General features: G+C 44.0%; 3 protein-coding genes across 4 annotated transcripts in view; all 3 read right to left on the bottom strand.

Moving 5' to 3' along the window:
- Positions 1-2,185: 2,185 nt before the first annotated feature.
- On the bottom strand, positions 2,186-2,743 carry HTD2 (hydroxyacyl-thioester dehydratase type 2). The gene has a single exon (XM_065687000.1). It carries the CDS (start codon positions 2,741-2,743, stop codon positions 2,228-2,230), a length of 516 nt encoding a protein of 171 aa, XP_065543072.1. The 3' UTR covers positions 2,186-2,227.
- On the bottom strand, positions 2,606-5,212 carry RPP14 (ribonuclease P/MRP subunit p14). The gene is made up of 5 exons (XM_065687001.1): positions 5,127-5,212; positions 4,956-5,040; positions 4,284-4,360; positions 3,614-3,692; positions 2,606-2,843 (listed from the first exon to the last, which is right to left on the bottom strand). The coding sequence occupies exons 1-5, from the start codon at positions 5,210-5,212 to the stop codon at positions 2,787-2,789; spliced, it is 384 nt and encodes a 127-aa protein (XP_065543073.1). The 3' UTR covers positions 2,606-2,786.
- A 4,662-nt stretch (positions 5,213-9,874) lies between these two features.
- PRKAR2A (protein kinase cAMP-dependent type II regulatory subunit alpha) overlaps positions 9,875-21,921 on the bottom strand; it is a 59,550-nt gene continuing 47,503 nt past the window's right edge. Inside the window, exons 6-12 of one of the 2 annotated variants that reach the window (XR_010614321.1) lie at positions 20,422-20,575; positions 16,833-16,934; positions 15,113-15,187; positions 13,066-13,131; positions 12,250-12,388; positions 10,840-11,778; positions 9,875-10,169 (exon numbers count right to left, since the gene is read on the bottom strand). Coding sequence is in view for 1 of the 2 variants with exons in the window: in XM_065687333.1 (XP_065543405.1) it covers positions 11,645-11,778; positions 12,250-12,388; positions 13,066-13,131; positions 15,113-15,187; positions 16,833-16,934; positions 20,422-20,575 (670 nt within the window). In the remaining variant the exon portion in view is untranslated. Of the gene's footprint in view, positions 11,779-12,249; positions 12,389-13,065; positions 13,132-15,112; positions 15,188-16,832; positions 16,935-20,421; positions 20,576-21,921 lie in introns of both variants that reach the window. The other variant, XM_065687333.1, reaches the window with a different exon arrangement.

The following is a 21,921-nucleotide window of genomic DNA, read 5'->3' as shown; positions in this document are numbered from 1 at the left end:
GGAGCATTCCGGGGTGGATAGTGGGGAACGGAGCACTCCTGAGGTGGATAGTGGGGAACGGAGCATTCCCGGGGTGGATAGTGGGGAGCGGAGCATTCCCGGGGTGGATAGTGGGGAACAGAGCACTCCTGAGGTGGATAGTGGGGAACGGAGCATTCCAGGGTGGATAGTGGGGAACGGAGCACTCCTGAGGTGGATAGTGGGGAACAGAGCACTCCTGAGGTGGATAGTGGGGAACGGAGCATTCCCGGGGTGGATAGTGGGGAGCGGAGCATTCCCGGGGTGGATAGTGGGGAGCGGAGCATTCCCGGGGTGGATAGTGGGGAGCGGAGCATTCCCGGGGTGGATAGTGGGGAGCGGAGCATTCCCGGGGTGGATAGTGGGGAACAGAGCACTCCTGAGGTGGATAGTGGGCAGCGGAGCACTCCTGAGGTGGATAGTGGGGAACAGAGCACTCCTGAGGTGGATAGTGGGGAGCGGAGCACTCCGGGGTGGATAGTGGGGAGCGGAGCATTCCCGGGGTGGATAGCAAGGAACGGAGCCGGGGCACCGGTGGAGTGCAGGTGACTGCCCGGTGATGCCCAAGTCACCCGTACGCGGAGCTCTGTGCAGCACCAGCTTCAGCCCGAGGTGGGGTAGCGCCAAGACACTGCTGGTCCTCACAAAGACAAACTGGAAAGAGCTGGTTTGTACCTTTTAGGGCTCATTTGTAGCTAAAACCTTAAAAAATAATATCCAATATTTTCCACTTAATATGTAGATTTTAGGGTTTGAGAGGTTTTTCTTGCAAAGAGAGTGAAATTGAGTTTCACAACCTAACTGCCATCACAGCAGTTAGAAACTGCCATTTCAGTACTACTTGGCAGACGGGAACCTGCTGTCTGTTTCTTGTCCTCTCACCCTCCTTGTACAGCAAGTAGGAGGTCAGATATTGACTCGATTTGCTCTGTTAACAGGCACTGATGTGACAGCTTACCACCTGGAGAACACGGAAAGAAGCACACCTGCTAAAAACCACTGCAAAAGGTGGTGATCAGGCAGCTACTCACAGCAGAAGGCAACAGCAACGGAAACAGCTCCGACAGGAGGCAAGGAAAGCCCTCACCAAGCACCATTTCTGTGTTGCTTTGAGAGCAAAGGGCACAGTGAAGTCAAAGATCAGATTGTGAAGGTGCTGAGCCGCTGGCACACGCTGTCCAATGAAGCTGTGGCTGCCCCATCCCTGACAGTGTTCAAGGCCAGGTTGGACGGGGCTTGGAGCAACCTGCTCTAGTGTTATGTGTCCCTGCCTATGGCAGGGGTTGGAAATGGATGAGCTTTAAGGTACCTTCAACCCAAACCAGTCTGTTTCTATGACCCCTCCTTCTGATTAGTGTGACTGAATAGCAGGGGTTCATCCTTGCACTGCAGTTGCATTTACAAACAAGACATCAGCACCCAGGCTATGTAACTGTTTGACCAGTAGCTTCCATCACAGTTTGAGGACAAACTCTTTTTCCATAGCAACCAACTTTTGAGGTTATCTGCAGTCAACAAAAGTTACAAATGCATTTTGCTGGCAGAGATAGGGGGGAGCATCTGTTTTGCCAGAAAATTATGAGCCACCAATTGAAGACAGCTTGTACTTTTACTCCTGGTGGTCCTAAAAAAAGTTTCTTAGTGTACAATAATCTTATGTTGGTACTAAGATAATTTAACCTGGATCATTTACAAATGAATTTACTGAAAGCCTGTTTTACCAGCAACCCAGGTACTTTAAGTGGGCAAAGGGAAATACATGTTCATACAGTTAGTACCCCCTCTTCTGTTCTGCTTGTAAAACCCACAGCACCATCCCCTCCCTCCAGTGCTCCTTAGCAACACAACTTCATACAGAGGGAACAAGTTTTAACTGATCTAGTGTGGACCAAAAAAACAACAGCCTCAGCGTGTACCCTGCCACTCCAGACTCTCCACAGCAGCAAAAGCTTGTCTAAACATGCCACTTCTGTCACAGCACATGCCTAGTTCCAGTGGTTTCATCTTGGCAGTGGTCAGGGGAAAATGAAAAGCTCTAGGTTTAATGCAAGATCTTAACCTATCTCTATGAAGATTCAGTTTGGGCCCTGCCTTTGAAACACTCTGAAGGAGTTTTGTTGCAAATTTACCAGATTAAGTGATATCATATGAAAAGACAGACGCAAAATCAAGCGTACATTTCTGGCCTTTATAGTAAAGTACCACAGGATCAGCAGCTCTGACGGTCTGGCACCATGACTTTCACCATCCCTTCCATAACAGTCTTTGCACTGTCTTTGACTTTACATGACACTGAAACCTGAGCAATAGAACCCTTCAGGTGTTGCACTTCCGCTGCAGCTACAACCTCCTCACCAAGATGCAAAGGAGCTGGAAATCGGATCGCCTGAGAAAGAAGTATACATCCTTGACCCGGCATTTTAGTACCCAGAACCGCAGAAATAAGTCCATTGATCAAAATTCCATGTACAACAATTCTCCCAAACCTAGATTTCTTTGCAAAATCTTCATTTAAATGCAAGGGATTTGTGTCACCTGTTAAATGAGAAAATGTAGTAACATCATCCTGGGTAAAAGCTTTGGTAAGTTCAGCTTTGTCTCCAACTTTTATGTGCAAACTCTGAAGTACAGGATGTCCAAGCAGTGAGCTGATAAACGTGAGCTTTGTCAAGTCTTTTTGTGGGAAACCCCCTCCAAAAATTCCACGCCTGAAGGGTTGCAACATCTCAAGCAGCTTCTGCTTCGTAGAACCACACCAGCAACTGTGTTCAGTCCAAGACTAGTTCTCTACTGTTGCCAGCTAACGCAAGAAGAAATGGAGATGTCTAGTTTGGGAGAAAGAAAACAAACAAAAAAGCAAGACACAAACTTAAAGCATTGAAGAAAAAAAATCACTCAAAGTTTAAAATACTTAGACTTCCCTTTTATATAAAAGATTGACAGCTTAGAGCTATGGCCCAGCACATTTTGTAAAGCCATGGCTTCAGAGACAAAGAATTCTTGGAAATCACTTCATTAAGCAGCATCCTCTGGAAAAACTAAGCTCTGGAAGTGCATGTTCCACCTGCATTTTTAAACAAGGTCAGTTGACTGTGACTATTAAAAAGGGAAGAAATGGGGTAGGGAAAATCAAAGACTGCACCAAGATGTGGGCCAAGAATAAAATCTTTCCAGAAATTCTTTTCTTGCAGGTGTATTAATGAGATCAGGACTCATCACTGGAATGAAGCCATAAAGTAATGAGACACCCATTACAGTCACGTTTTACAAGCTTCATGATGAGAATTGCTCAAGCACAGGCCTACACACCTGCACTGAAACACATTTCAATCCTAAACCAAGATGTTTTTGCATCCAGGGCATCTTTGTATGATGAGGCAGCAGGCACAGCTATGGCTCAGCCACCCAGACAGGCTTGGAGCAAGAACTGACATTTGAGGGAGACAAGGCCACGTTGGATGGGGCTTGGAGTAACCTGCTCTAGTGGAAGGTGTCCCTGTCCATGGCAGAGGGTTGGAGCTGGATAAGCTTTAAGGACCCTTCTAACACAAACCAGTCTGTGATTAAATGACATCCAGTACCCACAGGGCTTTACCTGCAGCACTCGAAAAGCACACCTCCTGTTCTGGTAGAAGCCCAGCAACGTTAGAGCACTCCACAGCTTGACAAGGCCACTCAGAAAACAAAGTATATTAATTAAATTTGGTTTTATCAGTTTTCCTGGGGCATAAACATCTTAAATAAAAAACATGTTACATACAGAGCAACAAGACCTTTAACAGAGTGTAACAGCAGGTATTTCACCACTCAGTTCCAGCAGGAACAGCATGCCCTGAAGGGTCAGTGCAGTGACAACTTCTTGTCTCTGACATAGTGATACTTACTGTAATCTTCCCAAGGTCACTTTACTGCTCCTGTTCTTGTTCTAGCTATGCGTTTAAGCTCCTTCTTCCCCTAAATCACTTAGAGTTGTCTTTACTATTTACATACAGTAACCATTCTCATCTTTACTATAGTAAGAGATTTAAAGCCACATGTTTCACTGGTGCTTAGTTCCTGTAAGACCATTCTGTTTTAAAGCAGGAGCAATGTACTGATGTATATAGGTGACCAAATCTTGGTGATTTTTTACTTCTTTTCTGCATGCTGTATGCAGACATTTGCAAGTCAAGCTTAATTCTTCACAGACCATTCTTAAGTAAAGAGTTTTCCCAAGAAAAGTACTTTCATGGCAGTATCTGAAGTGTGAGCCTACTGCACCTTACCTGCTAACAACTCTTAGTATGGCAGACAAAGATTTTTCCTCATATGTCAAGACATCGACAGGTAAAGCTGCTCCAACCTATGAAAAAAAAGGTTATTAAATATAACCTTAAATACCATCCTATGCTCTTGTAGCGGTGGTTTATAAGCAAATGATTTCACTCCCAGCGCATAAGGCAGAAGTTGTAGTTACATTCACATCTCGCATGAATGTTTAAGCAAGGACACCACCAGATTTTATGCAGCAGCCTTCCCCTCTACGCACTTCGCATAAACCCACTTTTAGTTCCAAATTATAGCTGGAAAACAAAGGACCCAGAGACGACAGGACTTATTTAAAGTCGCCCAGCGATACGCAGGGCAAGAACAGCTCTGCAGACAGCGAAGAAACCATTACCTTCCCTCAGCTTTCCTTTCAAAGCCTCACTACAGCAGAAGCATCGATAACCCAAGGTCTAAAAATCAGATATGCCGGAGCCGCTTCACTACCGACACCAAACCAACGCGCACAAGCCCGGCAGCACCCGCAGCAAGTTACGGCGCGGTCTGAAGGCACGGTAACACGTGACCCGCGGAAACCGAGGCCCCTTACGCCGCCTCCTCAGCCCCGCTCCGCAGCCAGGCGGGCGCCCTCGGGCGGCAGGAGCGCGGCGCCCCGCTCGGCCCGGGCTCACCTCCCCGTGCAGCTCCCTCAGCGCCGACACCACCAGCTGCTTGAACTGCGCCACGTTCGGCCGGGCCCCGCCGTCCGGCAGCTCCCTGCGGGCGGCAGAGCAGAACAAAGGGGAGCGATGGAGGGGCGGCAGGGGTCGGGGGGCCCCGCGGCGCGGGGGGGTGTCACTCACAGCCGCACTCGCAGATAGTGGTGCTCCCCCGCGCTCCGCAGCACTCTCCGCTCAAACGTGGCGGCCGCGGACTCCGACAGCGCCATCCCGCCCCGCCCGGTCCCGCCCAAGCCAATGGCGGCGCGTCCGCCTCACCGAACCTTGTACGGCGGCCCCGAGAGGTCAGCCCTCGCGTTGCCATAGGGGCCGGGCGGTGCTCCGCGTCCCATCTCCGGGACACAGCGGCGGCTGACGGGGGAAGGCTTAGCCGAGAGCGCCGGACTGAAAGCACCGAGCCTCCCCACGGAGGAAGCGGCCGGTTCCCGGTTGCACCGGAGAGCAGAACGGCCGCTGAATGCTGCCCCGGTGGGCACGGGGCGGCAGCGGGGAAGGGCCCAGGCAAGGCCCGTGCGCAGAGCCCAAAGCGCGGTGTGTGGCCAACCCGAGCTCGGCCTCCCAGATGGAGGCAGGCAACAAGCCGCCTCTGAGGCTGAAATGAATCCCTGGGAAGGTGTGGGAACAGACGGTGTTTTAGCTGCAGAAAGGCAAATACTGGACACTCCACAAGTAAACGTGCTGTTGGAGCGGGGCTCGCGGAGATGCTCCATCGATCACTTCTCCTTAAACAACTTGTGTCGGTCCTGCTACAGTTCCTGGCAGTGTTGTCTGGCAGAGCAACACATAACAACCACTGACGGCACTGGGTTTTTTTAGCCTCCAGTCTGCAGTACACACAACTGAAACAGATCTGAAATGTGCATAGAAGTAGCTTGGCAGCATCTTTGCAACCTCACTGGTCAACCACCGAGTTGAGATAAAATAACACAACTTCAGTACCTTGTCACTGATCTGGATTGGTGAAATACATCCTTCGGAGAGAAATGGCAGGAAGAAGCATCTTTGCTCTGCCACAAGGATGAAACATTATCCTTAGGGTAAGAACATCACAAAATCTTATTTCTCATACAAAAATGTTGATCCAGGAATGAATACTGACCCCAGCAGGGTAACACAGCAGCAGCCTGACACCCCTCTGATGTGACTGATACCATTCACCTTTGCCATCAAGCTGCTCAGAAGAGCTTCAGAGTTCAAGACATTTTCTCTGTTTGGATCTGGGGTTTTCTCTCTGCCGCACAGGCCTTCCCTGTCCCAGGATACCTACCTGCATGTCATACTGTAAAGGGGACATCTCCCTCTACTACAGGCACTATCTGTTTTCATCTTCCGACTGCTGATGGTGGCACAAAGCCTAGAGACTGTATTTGTGTCAGCTAAAGCCCTCAGTGACCTTAAAAAGTTATCACTTAAGAAAATCAGCAACAGATCTCAGCAAAGCTGCCCCCAGAGGTTCTCTGAGCTACCCCTGCCCCAGACAGATACTGTGAGCATTCAGCAGAGCTCATTTCCAACTGTGAAATAAGTAAAATGAAAAATAATAGTAGTGCTGGAAGATTTCACACACACACACACACACACACCCATGCAGACTATTCTCCCTTCCAGACAGTTCTTTTTAATGCTTAACGGCTTCCCTGCTGTTGCTCATTGCTGTATTAACAGGCCTGTCCTAATCAATATAGGATCATTCCTCCTCCTGGATTGTTTTAATATTCCCTGCCCCTCTCCCCCCAACCCCCCCACCCCCACCCCTAGTTGTCCTTTACATAGAAAAAAAATCCCAGTTTTTCCTTATCCCTCTGCAAAATGAAGTATTTTCTGCTGCAGTCTGGCCCCTTCAGGTGTCAACATCTTCCTGGAGTTGGGAGTGCTCAAAGCTGAAGCACCGTATCACAGCAGAGGCTTTGGCATCACAATCCATTTGAACCACCCTCCCAGACTAATTTACAAACCATATATAAAATACTGCAAGCTTAGAAATAAAGCTTCAGCAAAAGCAAATATTGAGCATTTGAACAGGCAATTTCACATGTACCAAAGTAATTTTCCTTTCAAATAGTTACTTCAGTTAAAAAAAAAAAAAAGGCAGCTTGGCACATAAAATTCAGCAGGCCAGCAAGAGACCTTCTGGATGTTGTTTATCCTGGGAGCAAAGAACCAGTTAGCAAAGTGCTCAAACAACAAATGAGTTCTACGATAATTTGGCAGACATCAGAGCAGCCAGTTTTATTGGGAGCAATAATAGCTACAGAAACTGGGATTATTTTTAAGGTATTAGTAAAACTGTATCACAAAACAGCACAAGTTGGTGGTCGGGTCATGGATAAATCTCTTGGTTACTGCAACAGGGCAAGTGCTGTTCTCCGTAAGGCTCTGATAACACAAGCAACTCAGGCACCCCAAGTAAATCCAGTTAGCTGCTGGGAAGTCCGCTCTGGATGTAAGCACTGAGGGTTGTGTCAATAAAGAGCACACACAGGGTTGTACAGGAAGGCTGGATACAACATGTCAGGTTTTTATTAACTAAAAGTGAAGCTGAAACCCAGAGCGGTTTGTTAAAACCATATGTTTATATGGCAGATGTATTTCTTTCAATAGTGCAAGAACCATCCTTTGAGAATCAAGTACAAAATGTAAAATGAATTAAAATGAGGGTCCCTCAATAAATCAATTTAAAAAACCCACTTAACTCTAAAGAACAGACCAACTTTAAGAACTGTCCTATTAAATTCTCACAAGTGAAAGACCTTTAAAAGCACTTGGAGCCTTGAGGTAGCAATTTTATGCAGAATGTAATTCCCCTCCTGCCCCAGAGCAGAGGAAAATTAGTAGCGCATTATTAGCTCCAGCCAGCTAAGCTGAGTGTTCTCCTATGAGGTTACTGACTCCCTCTTGCATCTTGAAAGAGAAGTGTAGTGCTGTGGGCCGTCAGCAGGAAATCCACAAAGAAGGCCTCTTAAAATAAAATATATGGTTTGAAAGAAGTGGAAATAACCAGCAATAACCGTAACAACAAAAATTACCTGTAGTGAAAAAAAAACAACCCAAAGTGTTTGTATTTTGGCAAGATGAGGTTACAAACACATCAAGAACAAGAGTCTGCTTTCAGCAACGGAAAAGAAAGCACAGAAGTGACATTCAAAGGGGTTTCAGGTTTTGCCCTCCGAGCAATTTGCACTTTGTTTTTAAAGTTTTGTCTGAAAGTTTCAAGGTTTGTACTTTCACCCTTTTTTGTTCATTTACAGTGTGAAACCTGTGCTGGGACACAGAAATACTACGTCAGGGGGTCTGACCACTGAAAGCTCCTCTCACTGACTTCACAACAATCACAAGCAGGGAATCACAAACAAGAGACTCTTTCTCCTGCACGTCTCACAGATACTTTCCTCTTTGCCCACTTTGCGGCTGAGTTATTTTATTCAAAACAAGAGTTCTCTCTCTGCCAATTTCAGAGCCTCCACAGCAGATTTACACTGAGTAGTAACACCACCACACTTGAGCTCCTTCTCCGTGACAACTTGGATAACAGTCAGTGAAAAGGAGTGAGCCGAGGTGCAGTGATGTGGACAGATCCTCACATGCAGGCACCTCGCTTCACTCCCTAGTTGTGGTATCACCACTCACATGCTTTCCAACTTTGCTCATTGCTGATTCTCTAACCCAATACCTGGCAAAGTTGAGTATCTTACTACAAGCTTCTCTTGCTATCTTCATGCTCCAGAATTGTACAGAAGAGGCTGGTTAAACCAGACCAAACTCAATGGGCACATTGCAAATTAACAGCTTTTAAGGAACCTCCTTACAGGCTTGTTCTCTTTCAGCTCAAGGTAAGGCTGCCTCTCTACATCTCACAATGATGTCACACAGATCCTGGATGTGGGATGGCATTGCTCAGGATGCCTCTGCTTCAGGGAGTTGAGGGAAAGGTAAAGCTTTAAAAAGCTTGCTCTCACATGCAATCCCAGTCTTTGATTTGACATTCTCATTCTTTCCTCTGACTTCTAGAAGCCCCCAATCGAAGTAGTTGTAAATGCTCCATCCTGGCAGTGTTCAAAGCCAGGTTGGACAGTCTTGGGCGACATGGTCTACTGTGAGGCATTCCTGCCCATGACAGGGGGGTTGGAACTGGATGATCTTAAGGTCCCTTCCAACCTTAACTATTCTATGATTCTATGAAATGCTCCCTGCCAGGCAGAATTACCTTAAGAATCTAACACCGGCCTTGCCTGGATTTTTGGTTAAGCTTCAGAACAATTGCCACCATTTTGCATCTGCTAAGGCTTACAATCTTGTTCTGTAGAGAACCAAAGGCTGGAAGAAGCGGAATCCATCCACAAGGCAAGCCCAACCCACCAGGCTTCTCTGGGCAAAGGAGAGGATGTTCTGCCTGGGAGGAACAGGGCTGGTTGTGATCAGTCACAGGAAGTTCTCTTTAGTTCAAAGGACAGCAGAGGCAGCACAGACACTGGTCTGAAGACGAGTTTGTGTCTGGTTCGCTGGACAGTCACAAGCTAGCCTCAGACTCTTGTCTTGGAGCCTAAAGTATCCTAAAGTTTTATCTGTTACCAATGCAAGGACCTGGTAAGTGGGGGCTTTTACCGTTTTTTGTTGGGTTTGTTGGCTTGTTTTGGAGGGGGCTAATTCATTTTGGTTTGTTTTATTCTTTATCATTTCCTCATTTCATTTATTATTTCATATCATTTATTATTTATTCTGTAATCAAAAGAATGATTCTGTCTTTGGTGCTAACCTTGGAAGCATGAATGAGAAGTACCTGCTGCTTCTTTGGCTGTCATTTGCAACAAAAACACAGCCCAGCAAAGCAAGGGAAATTCACTGTTCTAAAACACATGCAGTTAGAACAGCCATTAGACATCACAATCAGGACTTTAATAACATGGAAACACCTAGTTCAGTGGTGTCCATTACAAATCATTTGCATTATATAAAAATATGACTCCAATTACAGTAACTGGACAACAGCCATTCGAACTTATCAAGTTTCCATCTTACTCATATTGCAGGAACTGGGAGGAGCTCATCCATTTAGGAAAAGGAACTGTCCAGAAATCAAGAGTTGCAACTAAGCATCTCGTGCCTTAGAGAAATGTCCACTGTGGTAACTAGAAGCAGGAATTCAACATTAGCATCGTTCTGTTCTTGCTGACGTGGCCATGAAAAAAAAAGAACAGATTCTGTTATACTAGCATCCACAATTAAAAGTTTATAACCCCATAAAACACCAGGAAGTTTTGCATGAGCTGCAGGAGAATGCAAATTCAAAGGGTCACTAAATTTATTACCTACAAATTCAATGTCTTAATATAAATATTCTGTTTGTACACCATAAAAACATCCTTCTTATGGTCTGATCCTTATTTAGATAATACTCTGGTAAAATCTCAGCAGGATGCCAATTTAAGGTCATTAAAGCTATAGAAATAGAATCTACCTAATAAATGCTGCAAATTTAACAGGTATTTTAGATCAACATTAGCTTAGTTATCACCTAAACCAAAAAGACTCCTCAAACACACCAACTATGTGGTTAGCAAAGACATTGGCTTTACAAAGTCAAAGGTTGCCAACCATTTAGCAAATCAACATGGTATTTGGAAGCATCCAAGTGTCTAATGAGTCAGAATACTGTGAAATGTTGGGGGGAGGGGGGGAGCTCCTGTAAACAAGTACAGAAGTTGTCTTCATTTAAATTACAAAACATTCACCTCCTTAAAAAGCTTTAAAACCGACCCAGTCAACAACAGTGCCCTGGGCAATCTAGCAGTATAAAGGATCTGTGTAAGCAACAGAAGGTAATGTATTGTGATCTCACCACAATAAAATGTTCTCAGTGTCAGGAACAAGGAGCAAACTGGGGGAGATGACAATTATGACACCTTCAGGCCATTTGATCTGAACCACTGCACTTTTTTGGGCAGCACAGAGTAAAACATTTTTCTTTGCTGCTCAGAGAACACTTCAAATCTAGTAATGCTTCATCTTCTGCATTTTGTTGCTAAGCAGACTCTCTCGTGTCCCCAGCTTGGTTTACTTGGTTTAAAGAGCTCTAGCACCTGCTGCTTTCATTTCAGCAGGTGGAGGAAAACTTCAGTGCCACCTTATTAATTGGCTCCCTTGATATTTTAACTTCAAACCCAGATGCTACAATTAAAAGCAAATTTGACATTGTGTAAGGAAAGCATCAGAAGAAGGTATTAAGCCCATAAAAGGCTTGTATTCCACTGGTTGCCTCTGCAGAACAGGCAATCTCCCACTACAGAATCTGATCTGAAAATTTATCCCAACAGTAACACCAGAAGGAAGCAGGCTTCTTTATCTTGCACACTTTGGGTTTCATATCAGGCACTTGAACTGCTGGACAGATGCCGTTCTGAACCAAGTAAGTGAACATAGGGTTACAGTGATCTTTAATCTAGGTCTAATGATGAAGTATCAGCAGCAAGGTGGAGGCAGGGAGTGAGCAATCCATCTGTGCTGAGACTTGTTGATGGTTTCTAAAATGCCCAAGAAGACAGCAGCAGTAACTGTTCTGTAGTGTCCGTTTTTCTTGCGGGTTGTGTTGCTGATAGGAGGCTTTTCTGTGTCTTGAACTAAGAAGGCATTGAGGTACCCTGTGCCTAAATCCCTGGATCCCTCAGGTCCATACTAGAGCCAAACATTGCCACCAGTTGCTCCTCATAATGTGTTATATTCCTCTTCATAATGTCCATGCAGGGTCCAAGCAACCTCTCAAATGCTTGCACATCCATGACTGCAAAGGAACAGAGGTGAAAACAGATCATTTGCCAAAACTCAGAACACAAACCTCCAGTACAACCCATCTGGGTTTGAGGCTTCAGCAGAAGCCACAGAAACAGAAATCGTATTTCTGATTTCCCTCCATACTGTTATTTGGAGAACCAAGATTCAGGAAGATTCATCCTGATCTCAAGGATAAATACAGGAGGCAAATAAACACACACTGGCATTAAAAGATCGCCTGAAAGCTGTGTGTGACAAACAAGCTGTAGACAAGAACCTGAGCACAGCCCACACCAGCAGAAAAAATAGAATGTGCTGGAAGGAAGCAGCAGTGCTGCTCAGCCTTGCTCTTAGCTGCTCTTGTCTGACCACTAGTTATCAAGAGGCTGCTAAGTTTTAGAACAGCTGCTCACTTGGGCATGATCCATAAAACAAGCAAAGACCAGGAAAGGACAACTAGAAACACACAGCATCTGCTTACCTAAACATTTGACCTCCCCAACAGCATAGGCAGAGGCTGCTCTGGGTTTGTTGGTAACAAGTGCAAGCTCTCCAAAATACTGCCCTCTCTGACACCGGGCAATCTCCACTTCTTGGTTCACTTCTGTACTCGTCACAGTCTGTCAAACAGTACATTTGGGTTATTTGCACACAGTTGTCTCTTTGAACAAGGCTGCAGTTAATTCCAGATATCCGACAGATGTGCAACAGCTCACTGGCTTAGGGCTTTTAAACTAGCAATTCCCAAGTCACACTCTACTGGTACCTACCACCTTAACAGCACGTTCAGTTAGAAGTTTGATGAGAGAAATGTATGCCCACCCACAAGTGTTAAGATTGGCAGGTATTTACTGTTAGAGCTTTGGGAACTGCTGTTACTTTGACCTAACATAGGTTTTATCATGCACAACATGTTTTTCCCTAAGGCTGCTTCAGACTGTACAGAGCTCCTTTCGAATGCCAACATTTAGTATGTCGCTAGAGATTAACAGTCCCCAGGCTTTGTAAGTTGCAGTTTTCTGCTATCCTAGAAGAAGTTTCAAATCCACCCCTAAGGCCAAGGAGACTGTATCAGGTTAGTTTGTAGAGAAGCAGGTACAAGCAGAAGACTTTTAAACTTCAGTAAAGTGACTTCTGGCCTCTTCAAAACAGGTGTGGGGACTTACATACAGCCTACATCACATGGGTGATGATGAGAAATAAAACCTTATAATAAGTCAGGGTAGGCTTTTTCATACCACTTGTATTAATCAAATCAGGGACTGACCTAAAGCCAAATCACCCAATTTGAACTCACCTTGCTTTTAATCAAGATTTTTACTTCACCAGTTTCTACAATGTAAAAACAATCTGCTTTATCACCCTGAAAGAGGAAAACGTACAGCAAATTACTTTTTAGTTTACTTCAGAAGTATGTATAGATGGTATTAAAGCATTCACTCTGAACTAGGCCTTGTGCAGAAATCTTCCAGAACTGACAAACACTCAAATTCTTAATATTAAAAGGTGCCTGGTTAGGTAATACACCAGAGGAACCCACAGGGCAGGAGCTGTTAGTGCATATCATTCAGCGAGAGGGGAGGCTTCAGAGAGACAGAGGCTAGATAAGGAACTGATACAGGAATGGGACCAGCTCAGCAAAACAACTGTGAAACAGTGTGAGGAGAGAGATAAATGTGACAGTAAGTCAAGAAGGTAAGGAGACCATGAATGTGATGGGAAGGATGGAAAGAGATGATTACAACTTGAGTATGAAACATGGGCTGGGGGAAGGTGATGCAAGATTTAAACATTACAGAAGAAATGAAGCCTTTAGCTAGGCTTCCTGGGGATATTGTGAACCATCCAGTGCAAAGCTTTTCCTTCACTGTTGCCATCTATCACAACATGAACTAATACACTCAGCACACTTCTGAGAGAGTACTAAAAGAGTACTTTAAAAGAGTGAAAATCAACTGAGTGGGAGACCTCCTCCTAATACCAGCAGGCACTAACAATTTAAGTGCTTCCAAGCATACTGCACTGAACTAAAGGGTCAAATTCCAGAAAGGTAATTCAAATGTAAAATCACCCATGAGAAAAAAAGAGGTTCCTGGTATGGATGAACTACTGTAATGGAAGGTCTACTACATCTTTTCCAAGCATAAAATTTCATCATCTTCAGCAGTGTATTACCATCACCTAGACCTATTGAGACTATTAATCTTCCTTTTAAAGGGTAATTACATCCTAGTCCTTAATTCAGTTCCTACAACAGATTAAAACCAACTGTGTAACTGGATCACTGATTGCACTGGCTCTCAGTTCTGAGACTGATTTATAAGCTTTGATTTTGCTGAGAGTTCATTTTTCTCAGGGTCTTAGGCAATGAGATTTTTAACTTCCTAAATTGAGGGTATTTTTGGAGATAATAAAACTAAGGTTTCCTACATTCAGTTATCTGACATTCAAGGTAATTAAGATTAATTATTCGAGGAGTCATATTTTGTTTATAAAACAAGATGATAGTTGTGATCACAAACCTGCAGTAACAGGTGAGCCAAGGACTTTCTTGCCTTAACTTCCACTTGAACTAGAGCACTTCTGCAATAAAGCACCCCTGAGCTAAACTTGATGCAAAATTCCAGTGTTACCTCAGTAACAGTGCTCCAAAACGTTATGTCACAGCCAAAAAAACTCCCCTAGCTTTAGCCTGAGTTGGTCCAGCTTCATGTTCTAACACTCTGGCCTTGATCTATTATAGCAGACACCAGCAACCAAAGACTGTTAACTGAAGCTCAACTAACCACTGAAATACTCTTTTTAAGGGCATCAGAAAAAACAGTGGGTTTAGTTAACCCTGATAGTTACTTAGTTAACTGAGTTGGGTCCGACTACTGAAACATTGCCAAAGACTTCATTTATTTTCATCTAAATCACACTCCTGTTGAATTCTTTAGTTTTGTTTTTCAGTCAGACCTAGGAATTAGAGATGCCTTTGCCACCCGCTTGTGACTCCTTGTTATATCTGGACATAGGTGCCTGTTTCCTTTCATGGAAATTACAGAGAGACATTTAATGTCAGCTTCTTAAAGCACACTCCACTGGAAATCCTGCAAAGACCATTTATAAAAACCAAACAGATGAGAGAAGAAAAACCCAGGAGCTAAAGTAATGCAATAAATTTATAACAAAAGACATACTGACCATTCCCCAGACATTCAAAAAGTGGTTAAATAAACTGGAAGTATTAAAAGAGTAAGCGGCAAGTTGGTCTAAGTAATAGCATTCTGTAAGTCAATTCCAAACAGGAGAAAAGCAGCAGGGAAAGGAGAATGGTAAAGAAAAATTTAGACTGCAAGTACCTGAGAAATGATACGTTCTCCATCTTGGTATACTTTCTCTCCTATAACATCCACTATCTTCATTCGCTCTGATGCCTGGAACAAAGAAGAACATTAAACAATCATCTCTTGTAGTACATCTCTGGTAAACCTTGTAGCCCTGAAATGATGAGGCATTCACTAGACACAAATAGTATCTGGGTACTGAAAAATACAGCCCCTTCAATGATGCTATCTTGAAAGCACCACAGCTTTCAAGACTACTATGATTGACAGGGAAGAAAATTATCAAGTGGCCCCATCTGTGTGCTTTTCTTGCTCCCAAAGTTAACAAATAACGGATTCGTCTGGTTTAATGCAAAGGGAGGGGGAGTAATATTTTCCTATGAGTTTCAGTTGAAATTTGAAGAAAACACTCAGGAAAGTGTCATAAACTCTCTAAGAACAAACTTCTATGAGAAACACCAGCAATACCTTTTCTAAATATTTTAATCACCATACACTGGAATACATGGGGGGAAATTGTGTCCCACAGCTCAGTCCTAGAATGGAGACAGGAAGGGGATATGAAAAGAATGCCGGCTCTAAACTGTAAGCAGACACTGAACAGGATTCCCAGCAGCAAGGGCAATCTGATGTGCAATGAAACACGCCTGAGATGTTATAAAGCAGGAAGGGAGAAAGAACAGTAAAATTTATCTTCAGTGTTTCCCACTGCCCATCTTGAACAGCACAAAACAATTGTGTTGCTCCAGAGCAGTGAAAAAAATGTATTAGGAAAGAAGGAAAATCCTACAGTTAGAATTAATATCTTGACAAATGATTTAACTGTAATCCATCCATTCCACAAATGCACCTTCAGCTAGCCCAAATTTGAGAAACTTAATTTTGATCTATGTATGATTCAAGTGCAGTGTGTCATGCAAAAAGCCATCCAGTGCTAATGAGTTATTTTTTTATATCTTTAAGTATTAATGAGTCATTTTTGTGCTCAAAGTCACACTGACAGAACTAGTTTAAACCAGCCACAGAGGGAGAAGATGTTGTGCAACCCACCCCTTCCACAGCTACCAACATACATCCAAGATATATTAGGGGTTGCTATTCCCATCTAATGATACTTTGAGATTTTGTAATCTTCCCTCAAAGAGATGAAAAGCTCTACTCAAATAATGCTGAAAAATATTCTTGTGATGAGAAAACAAAGAAAAGCTAAGTTACAGCGCAGGACAGAAATAAACTAATTTCAGAGCAGTATGGTATGGCTCTGAAAGCCCTCTTAAGATACAGGCTGACTCAATAGCTTAGAAGGGACAATTTACACATTGTTCCTAAAGTCATGCACCACTCGCATGAACATGGCATCTGTCACTTTGTTCCCAGGTAGCACTGCTTCCCTTTAGCCTATTCTTAGTCTACCTCCTGAATACTGGTTAAGGTTAAATAAAGACCTACCATAGGCTTTAATACCTGCTCTCTGACATATTTATAGATTGGTTTTGGTTGTGATTTTTTTACATCTTTATACAGAGATAAAAATCAGCAAATTGCTTACTGTTAATAAAGGATATGAAATCAAAGCGTAGAACTTTCATAATGCAAATTAAGTTGTACAGCAAACATGATACCAAAGCTGCTCTTAAAATATTCCTCTAAGCAAAAGTAACAGAGATATCTGACAGAGCAGAACCACGGACTGTAGAGTTAATGGCAATGCAACAATTTGATGGAGAGGCTTTACCTCCAAGGATTTAAGAAGGGGCACAGACTCAATAAATAATTCATAGGTCTTCCTCTTCTTTGCATTGTTTTTCAATATAATTCTTCTGAATGTCACTCGATCCTGCAAGAAGCAGCAGAGAAATACATTATTCCTCTTCACTGAAATGTTCCCTGTTTAAAGAACTGACAAATATAAACAAGGATTTGCAACGAACACTGGGGTTGAGAAGCCAGCTGTTAAAACACTACTATATCCATCATAGTGGTCATCATAACAGCTCTTGTGAGAGCACTTGTTGCAGTAACAAACTGAAAACCAGGGAACTGTAAGACCTGGTCCTTCTAACATAAGCATTTAAGAACTCTATTTTTAGTCTATTTTGTACTGTTTTTCAGAGCCGAGTTTTGGGGTTTTATTTGGCTGTTCTGTTAACACATTCCAGGCTTCCACATACAGTGAAAAAGTTGCTCTCTTCTTGCTGAAGCCATTGGAAATTGGCATTTCCAACACTTAAAGCAACTGCAGGACTAAGCCTGGACTGGTTTCTTCTCCACTTGAGTCACAGATTTTAAAGGTAAGTTGGAGATTTATTCTGGTCTCAAATAGATCAGGAACAGAATATACAACAGCAACAGGCTTGATTCGTTCTTGTGCTTTCCTTCCCTTCTAGGATCCAAGAAACAGCTTTTTGCTTCCTAATTGCCAGCCTGCGTGCTGGGCTCATTCCCAGAGCGTGAGCAGCAGGTCAAGGGAGGGGATTCTCCCCCTCTGCTCCACTCTGGGGAGACCCCCTCCCCCCTGCAGTCCTGATCCACCTCTGGGGCTACAGCACAAGAGGGACATGGAGCTCTTGGAGTGAGCCCAGAGGAGGCCACAGAGATGCTGTGAGAGCTGGAGCAGCTCTGCTCTGGAGCCAGGCTGAGAGAGCTGGGCTGGGGCAGCCTGGAGAAGAGAAGGCTCCTGAAGGGGAGACCTGAGAGCAGCTCCAGTGCCTAAAGGGGCTGCAGGAAACCTGGAGAGGGGCTTGGGACAAGGGCCTGTAGGGACAGGACGAGGCGGAATGGCTTGAACCTGCCCGAGGGGAGACTGAGCTGAGCTCTTAGGCAGAAGCTCTTCCCTGTGAGGGTGCTGAGGCGCTGGCACAGGGTGCCCAGAGAAGCTGTGGCTGCCCCATCCCTGGCAGTGCTCAAGGCCAGGTTGGACAGAGGGGCTTGGAGCAACCTGCTCTAGTGGAAGGTGTCCCCTGTAGGGGACTGGAAGTGGAAGAGCTTTAAGGTCCCTTCCAACACAACCCATTCTATGATGCGGTCCTGTGACCTCTTCCCCAGGTAGCAGCTAGGGCTGCGCTGGCTCCGTGGCCACTGGGCGGCACTGCGAGCCCGTAACAACCGCTACTGCCTCTGCCGGCAGCGGCGGACATGTTCGAGCCCTTGTTGTCAGAGAGCTTAACAAAGCGCTTTCCATTTCCACACAGACAGATATGGCAGCGCTCAACTCGGGTCTAACACCGACAAGAAGAGCCACAATAGAGCTGAACTAAACAGCACGCCCAGGCTGCCGGGAAAGCATTGCCCACGAGGTATGTGTGTCAGTGTATGCATTACAGTAGTGCCCATGGTCCCCGATAGGATCAGCACTGGATTATGAACAGAGGAGAGTTCACCTTGCACAGGGTGAGGTAAAAGCATAAAAATCAAAAAAATCAGGAGAAAGGCAGAGAGATTTGCTTAGGAAAATGGTACAAAACCCCCTAAATCTTTTAAGTTTCCATATACCACAATTAGCAGAAACACCCGAAGTCCTGAGAGCCATTACAGCCATAGAACGGTTAAGGCTGGAAAGGACTTTAAGATCATGTAGTTCCAGTTCCCCTGGATCTCATTTTCTGAAAGTATCAATCGATACCTCAGCAGTGACACTTTGAAGTGAAGGGATATTTCCAAGTCGCTTCAAATGTGCATGTTTGGAGAAGCAAAAATGTGCAGAAATGGTCAAGGACATTGCAAAAGCATAAAAATTACAGAATTCATTTGTTTGAGAGTTATCAGTGAGGGAGAAGCAACAGTATTTGAATAAGAAGGGCAGAGCAGTGAAGGAAGTGTGTGTGATCATGAAGTTCTCCCCAGACATGTTCAGTAGAAACAACTGAGGACATTTCTCTGTCCAGAAGAGACACACATTTGATAACTGCTTTGTGCCTGAGCCTTCCATCAGGCTTTTGTTGGCCTAAGTCTGAAGTACAGCAAGAGTAATTCACATTTCCTCCATGGCAGACAAACCATGAGCTTTAGCAATGACTTCTCCAGACTAATAAAAATTATGTTTAAATTACATCAGGCACAAAATGGTACAGTAAAACATGGCAATTACAGAGTAACTAGAAGAAATAACTGATGTTTTAGGGCAGGAAAATACAGCTTTAGTTAATAACATATCCACAGGACAGATGACCAGCAAGAGGTCCCTCTTCACTACACCTTGGAATTAAGTGAATATAATCACAGAAAAAGCAAACCCCAAATTAACTCAATTTGTGCAGTTCTTTTCAAAGGCAAAGGAACAAAGACTCATCATCTCATTTTCCTCCTTTTATGAATGAGCTCAGTTTTCAGGTAGCTGCTTTGTTCCATCTTGTTCAAGAAATTAGATTCTGACATTACTCCCTGGTTGATTTACCAAAAATCTTTCTTTTTGGCTCAAAAAGAAAAGGGAAGGGAGGCAGATCTCTCAGCAAGCACTGAGACTGCATAAGCACACCATGTGTAGCAGCTTATCGGTCCCATAATGAAGGTCACAACACATGGGCAACCCACAGCGATAGTTGCCAAGGAGCCCAGCGCACACAGAGCATACAACACTTCTGGCTTCAAAGGCTTTGCTGATTGTACAATCCGCTTATTATACGAGCCCTCAAGGATGAGTAAGAGAGCACTGTGAAAATAACCCTACCAAACAGTACAGAGAAAAGGACTAAAAAAGGAAACTCATGTCTACAGCTTCACATTCAACACTGTGGGGCTAGAGACAAAGCAACACCATCATTTAGCTTGGTATCTCATAGGTCATGCTGACCTGAGAAACTCTTCCAATGAAACACAGAGGGAGCAGAAACATCATGGCAGTTTATTCTGAAGGAAAACAAAGCTCTGGGCAGTTTTCCTAGCTCTTCAAACTACTGGTATCCTCAAGAAGATATTTAACACTTTCCCATTCCCCTTAAAATGGTAGGAAGGTGAGCTGAGAATAAAGAATGTCATTTAGGTATTTTTTTCCCCCTCCCATAACATACGCGCATTAAGTCTTCACTGTCCTCTGCAGGGTGAAAGCAAAACCAGCTTTTTCCTGCCCCCTAAACAAAAGCCGCAATTATAGCAAATGCACACTAATCAAAGGGACAGATAAAACTAGTGATAGAGTTCTTACAAACAAGTTGTTCTGTAAAGGTGGCCAAGAAGATTTGCACAATGGATCTCTTATGTCAGAAGGTGAGATAACAGATCATGATAAAAGAGCTATTAGCACAACAAGCCATACCAAAAGAAGCACTGGACACAATGAGTTAAGTGTTTAAAATACTATGCATATGAGAACAACCTTCTTTCCTTACCAGTCCCCAAAGGGCTCCTTCTGTGGTGGCAATAATGGTGGCAGCTCTAGGAGTGTTGTACATCAAGGCCAGTTCCCCAAAACTGCCATGATTATCATAGCAGCCTACACAGCGCGACTGGTCATCTTTTGCTACAACGATATCATACGACCCTCTAGAAAACAATGGCATAGATGTTCTTTATTAGACAACATTTCAGTACAAATGATAAAACTGGCTTTTTGCTATGATACGGATGGCCCTCTTATTGCTAAGTGAGACGGAACATGCTTTAGTGAGCTTTCCAATTGCCTGATACCAAGCTGCTTCGATCTACGCTATTTTCACAATAATTCTCTCTTTCAAAAGCATTTCACTCCTCACAGAGCTGGGAAGGACCCACTTGGTTTCTTCTGCATAGTATTTTGTCATTTCTTTTGTAATTGTTCTTACAACATGATAGGTAGTTCCATTGTTTTTAACAGCATTTGTCCTTTTACAGCATGTGTGTTACCCAGTGAGGCCTCTCCAGAGTGACTCAGCTCCATTTATGCTCACTTTCTCAGTGACAGCACTGCTGCAGTACCACTGGGACACACTCAATCCAACTCCTCACCTGATCCTATGCTTTGTCTCAACTCCATCTTAAGGGTACATTTATATCATAACCCCAAGATGCAATTGTAGCTTGTATCTGCGTATGCCCATGCCAGATTCAAATGATCTAGCTCTTGTATGCATAACAGTGATGCCATAAAAGCACAGAGATCACAGGAAGGGGCTTTGTTTATATCCCTCAGATACGGAGTTTTGCAGTGGAAACTGACCAGTCTTCTTATGAGCAGCACATACTGATCCTCAAGGTGAAGGATTTAAAGCTAGTTGAGGAATTTTATCACCGTTTTCATTGAGGTGTGACTGCTGAAGAAGGCAGGTTACAGCATGCAGTGCTAAAACTTGAAGAGTTGACAGCCCTGGGGTTGTTAGTTACCTCTAAGAACACTGCTGCAGTTAAAAAAAACACCCTGTACCACAGGACAGCTTTATGCCAGCTTCATTTGTAGGTGATTCCCTAAAGTTGACATCACATGAATCAAAGAATTAAAACACATCAAAGTGAGGAAGCTTTGCACAATGACTTGAGTGCTTATTGCATTAAAGCCTCTGAGATCCAGAGGAAACTTTGGTTATTGGATCAATAGCAGATGGGCCAGATTCAGACATGTCAGAAGATCCAAGAAATGTAGTCTCTCTCTGCCACCCAGAAAGCTAAAGGAGGAAGCTGGGCACAGGAAGACTAAATAACATCCTTACTAGACACTTTTTACACTCTACTGCTTACTCGCACCTAGGAGACAGAGAAAGAAACCAAAGAGCATGCTAATACTAAACTAAAGGGTTAGCGTTGATGGAAAAGTTTTGCAGATTCTTCTAATGCTCAATATCTACTTAACGATTCTCTGAGGGGCACCAGAAGAGGCAACAATCTTCAGAGGTTTTTTGATCTAGAAGAGCCATCTG

Source organism: Lathamus discolor, chromosome 7, assembly GCF_037157495.1.
Source record: "Lathamus discolor isolate bLatDis1 chromosome 7, bLatDis1.hap1, whole genome shotgun sequence".
Taxonomy (NCBI): Eukaryota; Metazoa; Chordata; class Aves; order Psittaciformes; family Psittacidae; genus Lathamus; species Lathamus discolor.
The sequence above is the reverse complement of the archived record's forward strand: the minus strand, read 5'-3'. Positions and strand labels throughout refer to the sequence as shown.